Consider the following 10,518-nt stretch of genomic DNA (forward strand, 5'->3'; position numbering starts at 1 on the left):
ACATCCATGTATTTTTTACATGGATATAGAGTTTTTTCCCTTTTTTTTTTTTTAATTCATGTGATTCAAACCGTTGTAATTTAGATTAGATTATTTATATCTTATTTAAATTTTAAATTTAAAAAATTTGAAATTATTTTTTTAAAATCGAATAAATAAATATAATCCAAACTATAATAGTTTGAATCTAGATTAAATACAAATTGATTCAATATAAATAGCAATCATTTGAATACAATTAAATTAGATCGAAAAATAAAATCAAATGAATGCAATCAAAAATTCAAAATCATAATCAAATAGATGGATTTTATTTTCTAAATTTATCAAAATAGTAGTGCAAATATCCTTCTTAGAGTCCGTTTGGGAAATAGCAGAAGCTACCTTTTTTTTTTTTTTACTTTTGGATTATGAAAAGTCATATTCTGCGTGTTTGACACCATTTTAAAAAAAGCTTTTAACTTTCAAAAAGTTAATTTATAACTTCTTAAAAAAGTAGAAATATATGACTTCTTCGACAAATCATTCTACCACTTCCTTAAAAAAAATTAATTTCAAAACAAAAAAATTTACTTTCCTTCTTGACTCTGTGAAAAATACTGACCCTTCACTACCATTTTCACGCAAGGTCTGCTAGAAGCACGAGCATTCCATCATCATTCCACCATCATTCTCACACAATGTTACAAACTCCATCATTTTCACGAAATGATTCATCTGATGGAAGTATTGATCCTCCTCCGCCATTTTCATTTTTAAACAATATTGCATCTGAACAACCTACTGCATATATTACTTCTAAGTATTTTTGTTATTATTTTATCACTCTATTTTTTATTATTAAATTTGTATTTAACTATGGTATGAAATTTCAGTTTTAATTTTATTTTTCTCACATGTGATTTTATAGTTTGCTATTATTTTCATAGTTAATTATAGCAAATTCTTGACCTCAATCAAGGAGAAGGGTGTTCTAATAGGAGTAAAATAAAAAATAACAACAAAATATACATTGACACACATTTTATATTTATTTTTTATTTTCACCTACCATATCATACATAATATTAGTGATTAGATTATGTAAAATCAACATTCAATATTAGAAAGTATTTGTTATCATCTTTATTTTAATATTCATTCTCTTCTGTAAAAAAATTTATTTTTTGAGTTATTTATCCAAACGCTACAACTTTAAATTAAATACTTTTATAACTAAAAATCTAAATACAAAATAACTTATTTATAAGCTGCTATTAATAAAAGTCTTTATGCTCTAAAATTTAAATTCTTTTTTAAAAAGAATTTATTTAAGGTATTTAGCCAGACAAGACCTTAGTTGTGTAGGGGCAAACGAGAAGGTGAGAGAGTCGTGTAGGGACTTTACACGTGGCACGAATTAATTGGCCATGGCACAGAAAGTGTTCTTCAGAACCACTCACAAAGTCGCAGGTTTCAGGCACTCCAAAACTGAAACCCAACGGATCAGACAAAATATTAAATAATAGCATTTTCAGAAAAAAAAATCATATTTATTATTTTTGTGTTTGGTTGTACATAAATTTTGAACATTTTTAAATTTTGCAAAATAAATTATTATTGTCAATTTTTTTTAAGTAATAAGGAGTATAAAATAAATTTTGTGAAGAATGGTGATGCATGGTGATTTTAAAATACTCATTATTAGCAAAGAGAATTTTTTATTATTTTTCATTGATACCAAAATTGATATTCCATATATTATCCTACAGCAAGATGTTTTGTTAGAAAAAGAATCAGCATATCTAAAACTTCTAAAATTATAAATTTAAAATCCAAAAATTAAATTAATTAAATATTAACTGAAAATCAAGTTGAATATTTAATTTAAATTCAATCCCTTAAAATCCTAAAAAACCAAATAAGATGGAAAGTTCAGAAATCAGAAAGGCAACAATAATAGGCAATAATAGCTATGAGTTTTAAAATAAATTAATTAATTAATTAATTAATTTTATACTAATATAAATACTGAGCTAGTAACAATAGCTGTGATGCATCTTTGTATTCTGATTTCATAACCTTTTTAAGTAACGCTTCGTCTTCTACGTCTCACTTTTCTCACACACTCTTTCTTTCTTTTCTTTGCCTTCTTCTGCAAGCTGTAACCACACTCCTATATATTCAAACTCTTCACAGGTGACTCCATTGATCCATATTCAACGTCAAATCTTTGAAGAACCTGTGTGTGTTTGTTTCAGCTCTTTATTATTTCTTTGATCGATAGTGCCTGTTACTCTTTTTTTATTTTTTTGAAAGTTGAATCCTTGTTATGTGGTTTAGGTTCTTTCACATTGGTTATTATACTGCTTGAAAGTATTTGTTGTTAGTTCCGTGAATGTGAATCCAGCTGCGAACTTCTCTAAGTTGTAGCCTTTCTTCTTTCTTGGATAACTTGACTGAAAAAATGTTAACTTCCTTCTTCTTATAATATAGATATGAGTTATGAGTTTCTGTTTCCATAGTAACTATTCTGTTTCATAATATATGTTTCTTTCATTAAAATATATCACCACTGTTGCTTTTTTTTTTTTTTTTCTTTTTAAATGCTCTTGTTGTTTTATTTTATTTTATTTTTGTTTAGGTCTCTGTTGAAGGTTTTTGGTATATTAGCATAAGCACCAATACTTATTATATATATATATATATTTTTTTTTTTTTTAATCTTACTTTGAAGAACATCATGAGAAGTTGAAAATAGACTCTTGTATTTTATTAATACTTTGAAGAACATCAATACTAAAATATATTTTTTTTAATCTTACTTATTCAATATTCAACCAAAGTTATGTCATTCTACCAAAAAACAAAGAAAGAAGAAAAAAAATTATGCCAATGTGGCAATGTAGGTTTTTCTGGCACATCTATTTTATTTTTGTCTACCACATTTAGTTAAAGATCCTGCAATATTTTCATTGCAATTGTTTTAAATCCTTAATGTTTGTTTTACAAATGATGAAGATGCAACCTACTCAAAATTTGCTTGCTTTTGTAGTCTTATACCATATTAGGAAATATAGTCATCATTAACACTAACAACAAGCTATAATATTGGGATGTCACTTTCCAATGCATACCTAGTTTATTTTTTACTCAAGTATATATGCTATTTAGTAATTTTCTAAGAGATACCTTTGTTTTTCAAATGATTTAGCTTTTTTTTCTTAATATAAAAATTTAATACCAAATATATTTTATGTTGTATGTTAACAAGTCATGGATATAATGGTTATGTTGATGTTTGACATGGGTAGCTTAGTCAAAAATGCTTTAAAATTCTATATAGTTCTAATAACGGTCATGTTCATATGTTTTTTGTGTTTCTGATTAAGCATTTATGATTTTGACTAGCCATTATTGTTATTATTATTATTTTTTCTGCTGCACTTCACAAGTATGCTTACATTTTTTAACATAGTTTTGAGCAGAGCAGGACTTATCAATGGATTCTTCAGAAGCACTGCCACCTCCACCACCAATCATTCCTGCAAATTTTGTTCCTGCGAAAGAAGAATCTCAGGTAAAGTTCTTGCCTATGGTTAGAAGAGGTGTTGGGACCAAGGGACAGAAGATACAGCTGCTGAGTAACCATTTTAGAGTTGGTGTGGGGATAAAGGACAGTTTCTTCTATCATTATAGTGTAATTCCTTTCATTCCTTATTTTATTTTTTTAGTTTATATGCATGCTTTCATGTTTATTAGTTAACATGTTAAAATCATAACTATGGTTGGCTTACTAGGTTGCAATGTCTTATGAGGATGGCAATCCGGTTGAAGCTAAGGGAATTGGCCGAAAGGTCATAGACAAAGTTTATGAAACATATGATGAACTGAAAAACAAGAATTTTGCATATGATGGGGAGAAAAGCTTATTTACTCTTGGTTCTCTTAAAGAGAAAAAGATGGAATTCACTGTTGTGCTGGAGGATATTTCATCAAGGAGGTAAATGTTATTTTAACTTCATTGGTTTGCATTCTTTGTTGTGATTGGTTTTGAGTGCATAATATTGTGGTTCAGGGTTGGAAGGACTGGTGATGACCATGATAGCCCTACTCATGGAGAGAAAAAGAGGATGAGGCGTCAATCTCAGTCCAAAACTATCAAGGTAGTGATCAGTTATGCAGCCAAAATTCCAATCCAAGCAATTGCAGATGCCTTGCTCGGACAAGATTCCGAGCATTTCCAGGAAGCATTGAGGGTCCTTGACATCATATTGAGGCAGCATGCAGCAAAGCAGTATGTCACAAAAGCCTGTTTGTTAACTTGTTTTCTTTTCCATGAAATTCTGATCCTTACTTTTTTTTCTTTCCTCTAAAGGGGCTGTCTCCTTGTCCGCCAATCCTTCTTCCATGACAATCCAAGGAATTATACTGACCTAGGAGGTGGTGTTCAAGGCTGCCGTGGTTTCCATTCAAGTTTCCGTCCCACTCAAGGAGGTTTATCTCTGAATATTGGTAAGGTTCTAAAGGTACATGCATGGAAAATTCTGTTTTCCTTGTGTTTTTGAATTGACCATTTGTTCTTATCTTCTTTTAAAGATGTGTCAACTACTATGGTTGTAAAGCCTGGCCCTGTACTGGACTTCCTTTGTGAGAATCAGAATGTGAAGCATCCAAATCTTATTGATTGGACCAAGGTAATATTGCTATTTTATTTTAATTATATCAAGGTTCTGATGTTTGTGTGTATTGAAATGTGATGCTTTGTTTTTGTTTACTTTCAGGCAAAAAGAGTGCTGAAAAACCTCAGAATCAAGGCTAATAATATTGAGTACAAAATCAGTGGACTCAGTGATAATCCTTGCAGGACTCAAAAGTAAGTTGTTTAAATCTGTTTTCTTTGTATAGTTTGTTGGAGAGGGAAGAATTTAGGATAGTTATAATAGAATTGCTAGCTTTTGTTCAAACTTGTTAAAGGTTCATCATGTCAATTGGGTTGATCTTAATGCAATATGCATGGCCTTTTTAATTTTTATAGCATTAGAATGTTTCCCATACCAATGAGGAGAACTTGGGTTTTTTGCAGGTTTTCAATGAAAGATGGGAAGGACTCGAATGGCGAACCACGGATAATTGAAATCACAGTTTACAATTACTATAAACACCATAAGGGGATTGAATTGCCCTATTCTGCTGATTTCCCCTGCATCAATGTTGGGAAGCCAAAGCGCCCAACTTATTTTCCAGTGGAGGTGCCTTAAAACATAATGTCCATAGATTTTAAAAGCATTTTTGCATGGGAAAGCACTAATCTTATGTTCTTGCTTTGCATTGCAGCTATGCACCTTGATCTCGTTGCAGCGATACACCAAGGCATTGACAAATTTGCAAAGGGCTCAGTTAGTTGAGAAGTCAAGGCAAAAGCCCAATGAAAGGAAAGAAGCTTTGGCTGGTGTATGTAATGAACTTTTCTGATAATTTCAATTCAACACAAAAGTATTTGATGTGTATAGTTTTAAATGATTGTTAACTTTCTGGCAGTCTTTAAGAAACAGCAGATATGGTAATGAACCTATGCTTCGCTCTTCTGGGATTACCATTGAATCTGATTTTACTCGGGTTGAAGGTCGTATTCTGCAGCCCCCAAGAGTATGTGTTTTCATCTCCTCAGCCTTCTTAAATCTGTTTAGTTTTTTTATTCACATTTGCATTTTAAGGCCTCTGAAGGTGTTCTCATGTGTCTCTTGTATTTGCAGCTTGTAGTAGGAAATGAGGAGAGCTTCATTCCAAGGGGTGGACGCTGGAATTTCAACAATAAGGTTTATTTTGTATTGTTTTATCTTGTTATTTTCTATTCTTAGAGTTGTTTATCTAACATTGAATGCCATATTTCAGAAACTAGTTAAACCTATGAGGCTTGAGCGCTGGGCCGTTGTAAACTTCTCAGCTCGCTGTGACACACGTTTTCTGTGTAATACCATCAAGAAGTGTGCTGAAATGAAGGGGATTGTAAGAGTTTTATGGCTAATTTAGTTTGTTGATGTTGTGATACATCATTCATTTGACACTTTTGGTTTCTTTTGTAGTACATAAATCCTCCATATCAAGTATTCGAAGAGGATGCTCGTTCAAGGCGCGATCCGGCACCTCTTAGGGTGGAGAGGATGTATCAACTTGTAAAGTCCAAGTTGCCTGGCCCCCCTCAACTTCTGTTGTGCATTCTTCCAGAGAGAAAGAATTCTGATATTTATGGTAGGATCAAGAAGTCTTATTTGTGTGTTTGTACATATATATTTTTTGGATACTACCCAAGCAACATAATCTTTTAGTTTTGTTGGTACTCACTATACAATTCCTCAATTAATGCAACTGTTTTGTAGGACCTTGGAAAAGGAGAAGTCTTGCTGATGAAGGAGTTGCAACACAGTGTATTGCACCAACAAAAATTAATGATCAGTATATTACTAATGTTCTCCTGAAAATTAATGCAAAGGTATATTAGTCTACATTCACTTTTTTTTAAATTGTAACAGAAATAGTTGCCATGTCCTGTTCTTCATTTTGCTCTTGTGTGATGCCAGCTTGGTGGAATGAATTCCTTCCTGTCAATGGAGTGTGCTCCTTCTATACCTTTACTTCATAATGAAGCTACCTTAATTCTTGGTATGGATGTATCTCATGGATCACCAGGCCGATCGGATGTGCCATCTATTGCCGCGGTATGATATTATTTTCGCAACAAAATTCACATTCAGTCTTAATTAATATCACTATGTTTAAGTTTGCATTTTCACTTGTGTGAATATTCAGGTTGTGAGTTCAAGGAAATGGCCTTCAATATCCTGCTATAGAGCCGCAGTTCGCACTCAATCACCAAGAGTCGAGATGATTCAGTCTTTGTTTAAGCCTGTTCCTTCCGATGATGGTAACAAAGATGAAGGTATTATCAGGTGAGTGTTATCTAATAATGGCATTAGTTTGCGGTTGAAGAGATTTGAAGTCATCATTCATGTATGTTATTATTGTGGTGTTCTTTTCAGGGAGCTAATTATGGACTTCTATGAAACTTCAAAACAAAGGAAGCCTCAACAGATTATAATTTTCAGGTATTAGATTAGTTAAGGATTCATGTATTAGTCCTAATGATGATTTACAAAATTTTAGAATGACTATGCTTGATTCAGCATGTAATATTTTTATTATATAGAAACAAGGTCTAAATTTATAATTTCCAAATGCTATATTTAGGGATGGAGTGAGTGAATCGCAGTTCATCAAGGTCTTGAACGAAGAGTTAGTTCCAATCATAGAGGTATTAATTTGGATTCGCCTTTTTAGATTTCAGTTATCATCACACAAAACGTGGTAGTTGATTTTTAGTGTGCATATATCATTTTTTTTTAAAACAAGATGGAATTCCATTGAAATTGAATAATTCTTCACTCTTCAGGCATGCAAATATCTTGATGAGAAATGGTCTCCCAAGTTCACTTTTATTGTTGCTCAGAAGAACCATCACACCAAGTTCTTTAAGGACAATGCACCAGATAATGTTCCACCAGGTCAGTCACATGTCCACCAGAATATGCAAAATAACTTATGAAAATTGATATTAACTTCTAATTTTTTTTTTGTGCAGGAACTGTTATTGACAGCCAAATCTGTCATCCGAAGAACAATGACTTTTATATGTGTTCTCATGCTGGCATGATTGTAAGTATTATTGTCAAATGGTTTCTAATTTATTTTATTATTGAACCATTTTCCATGGCATGATACTACATTAATATTTAAGTAATACTAACTGTCTTTTTATACTACACAAAAGCTTCCCTACCCAAGATTTCTTATTCATTAGTTGGTGAAGCTGGTTAAGAGTATTTCTTGCAAGAATTTTATCTTCACAATTCTTGTTACATATTTTCTGTATATTTTTTTTATTTGTATAGGGGACAACTCGACCTACTCATTACCAAGTTTTACATGATGAAATTGGGTTCTCTGCCGATGATTTACAAGAAATAGTGCATTCTCTTTCTTATGTGTAAGTAGCTAAGTATGATTAACTTGGCTTACATGTATAAAAATTCTCTATGTGTATGAATAATAATGGATCATTTTCTTTTTCTGAACTTTCAACAGATACCAGAGGAGTACAACTGCCATATCAATAGGTATAATTTATATTCTATAAATACCCCCCAAAAAGGAAAATGGTAGCTAATATGATATTTAATACTTACTACCTACCAATTCAATAGAATGTGTAATAATTATGTATTTTGTCACATTCATATACATGATCATGGTGAACTTTTTAGATAGCTATATGGTTGAGATTATTTAATATTTAATAGACTTTACACAATGCATTATTGCAGTTGCTCCAGTTTGCTATGCTCACTTAGCAGCTGCCCAAATGGCACAATTTATCAAGTTTGATGAACTGTCTGAGACATCTTCTAGCCATGGTGGAACTACAATTCCTGGTGCAGTGCATGTTCCTCAGTTACCCCTTCTTCACCAAGATGTTGCCAATTCAATGTTCTTCTGTTAAAATATTATATATATTCCACTGACTTATTTGAATTCTAGCTACTTTAATTAAATACACCGAGTTAGGTCAAGTCTTCATACTTTTTTTGGCCGAGTAATTATTAAAATTTTTGTGTCTCTTTTTTTGCTGTTTATGTTTAATATATTTCTTGGAATTTTTTAGATTATTTGTTGAGAATACAAAAGTAGCAAACCAGATATTGAAGCTTTCCTTTTTAAATGCTAAAAACGAAAACTTCTATAGAAACTTTTATTTTATATATTTTAACAAAGATATATTTTATTTTGTCAAATACTTCGAGTTTTATAAATTTGAGTATGCATGGTCGCGGTTAATAAAAATGGCAAGCCATAAAAGAAAAAATTTTGAGTCTCCTAGCTAAGTAGGGAAGAGAATAGTTTTTTATATGTAATAAATCTTAAATTTTTTTAATAAGTGAAGTATATTTTTTACTCATCTAGAGCTATATAACTCAAATGACATGGTTTTATTTGTGTTGAATGTGGTTTTTATAAAATTGTTGCTTAATTGATCTTGAGATTTTGGAAAAGTTAGTCGTGGGACAAAATTAAAACAATGGAAAATTTAGAGATATTATTAAAATTTTTAACAAATTTTGAAAACAAAAATATGTTTCATGCTTCTTTAATTGATGTTGTAATGTAATCTTTTACTATTTAATATTTATTATCATATGTATTCTCTTTGTTAGAATATAATTAGGATCAATTAGTATTATTTAGTATATCTGAATATTTATTATATGAGATTATGTTTTTATTATTTCGATTCTCTTAGCACCTATATATATCTCTCTATATTGTATCATTTCACATAACTTGAATAGACAACACACTCAATAATATACAAATCCTTTTATCTAATTTAGTCTCTTGTTTCTAACATGGTATCCTCCTTTAAAGAGGATAGGTTGTTTTTCTTGCGGTGAAATCACCGTAGCTTTTTCATTTTTTTCTATGCCATTCTTCTTTCTCTTTTGTCACTCTTTTGATGCTTTTTCACCTCATCGACTAGCCTATTTTCTCTGTCTTGTGTTTTTCCGAGTAGAATGATCAAACACCATTGTCATCTGTTGTTTACCTATTCTCATGAAGAAATCATATAGTTTTCGCTCTCTTTCGGCAGTTCCGTCTGCGTTCTCTCGTGGCAGTTCCATCTGCGTTCTCTCGTGGCAGTTCCATCTGCGTTCTCTCGTGACAGTTCTGTTTGTGTTCTCTCGTGGCAGTTCCGTTTGTGTTCTCTCGTGGCAGTTCCGTCTGCGTTTTCTCGTGACAGTTCCGTCTGCATTTCGTCTGTGTTTCCTTGTGGCAGTTCCATCTGCGTTTCTTTCTGGCAGTTCCGTCTGCACTTCCTTCATATAGCGGCAGTTCTGTCTGCGCTTCCTTTAGACAAGTGGCAGTTCCGTTTGCGCTTCCTTTCGGCAGTACCGTCTGCACCCGTTTTATCAGTTTATGCAGGTTTTTTTTATTTCATTGTTTTAAATAAGTTTCAAACTCAAAGTTGTCACTTGAGTTTGAGAGGGATGTTAGAATATAATTAGGATCAATTAGTATTATTTAGTATATCTGAATATTTATTATAGGAGATTACGTTTTTATTATTTCGATTCTCTTAGCACCTATATATCCTTCTATATTGTATCATTTCACATAACTTGAATAGACAACACACTCAATAATATACAAATCCTTTATCTAATTTAGTCTCTTGTTTCTAACATGGTATCAGGTATCCTTCTTGAAGAGGATAGGTTGTTTTTCTTGCGGTGAAATCACCGTAGCTTTTTCATTTTTTTCTATGCCATTCTTCTTTCTCTTTTGTCACTTTTTTTATGCTTTTTCACCTCATCGACTAGCCTATTTTCTCTGTCTTGTGTTTTTCCGAGTCGAATGATCAAACACCATTGTCATCTGCTGTTTACCTATTCTCATGAAGAAATCATATAGTTTTCGCTCTCTTTC

The 10,518-nt window shown here is 31.7% G+C and overlaps 1 protein-coding gene across 3 annotated transcripts; it reads left to right on the forward strand.

Moving 5' to 3' along the window:
* The first annotated feature begins 2,045 nt into the window (after window positions 1-2,045).
* Window positions 2,046-8,654, forward strand: LOC112785211 (protein argonaute 4A). Of its 3 annotated transcripts, none has more exons than XM_025828655.3 (23): window positions 2,046-2,178; window positions 3,458-3,679; window positions 3,780-3,982; window positions 4,058-4,276; window positions 4,358-4,494; window positions 4,579-4,676; window positions 4,764-4,855; window positions 5,066-5,231; window positions 5,317-5,433; window positions 5,521-5,628; window positions 5,736-5,798; window positions 5,875-5,988; window positions 6,066-6,231; window positions 6,360-6,472; window positions 6,561-6,698; window positions 6,790-6,929; window positions 7,020-7,085; window positions 7,228-7,291; window positions 7,430-7,541; window positions 7,619-7,692; window positions 7,929-8,023; window positions 8,122-8,153; window positions 8,361-8,654. In XM_025828655.3, exons 2-23 carry the CDS (start codon window positions 3,482-3,484, stop codon window positions 8,534-8,536), a joined length of 2,691 nt encoding a protein of 896 aa, XP_025684440.1. In that variant the 5' UTR covers window positions 2,046-2,178; window positions 3,458-3,481; the 3' UTR covers window positions 8,537-8,654. The 3 variants fall into 3 exon arrangements, with proteins under 3 accessions (XP_025684440.1, XP_025684441.1, XP_025684442.1); XM_025828656.3 differs by having other exon boundaries at window positions 2,049-2,178; window positions 3,468-3,679; XM_025828657.3 differs by having other exon boundaries at window positions 2,089-2,223.
* The last annotated feature ends 1,864 nt before the right edge of the window (window positions 8,655-10,518 follow it).

Source organism: Arachis hypogaea, chromosome 20 (assembly GCF_003086295.3).
Source record: "Arachis hypogaea cultivar Tifrunner chromosome 20, arahy.Tifrunner.gnm2.J5K5, whole genome shotgun sequence".
Classification (NCBI taxonomy): Eukaryota; Viridiplantae; Streptophyta; class Magnoliopsida; order Fabales; family Fabaceae; genus Arachis; species Arachis hypogaea.

Coding starts and splice junctions, on each gene's coding strand:
- LOC112785211 (XM_025828655.3), top strand. CDS start 3,482: ATGGATTCTTCAGAAGCACTGCCACCTCCACCACCAATCATTCCTGCA. Junction 3,680..3,779: donor GTTTCTTCTATCATTATAGT/GTAATTCCTTTC, acceptor TTGGCTTACTAG/GTTGCAATGTCTTATGAGGA. Junction 8,154..8,360: donor TACAACTGCCATATCAATAG/GTATAATTTATA, acceptor GCATTATTGCAG/TTGCTCCAGTTTGCTATGCT.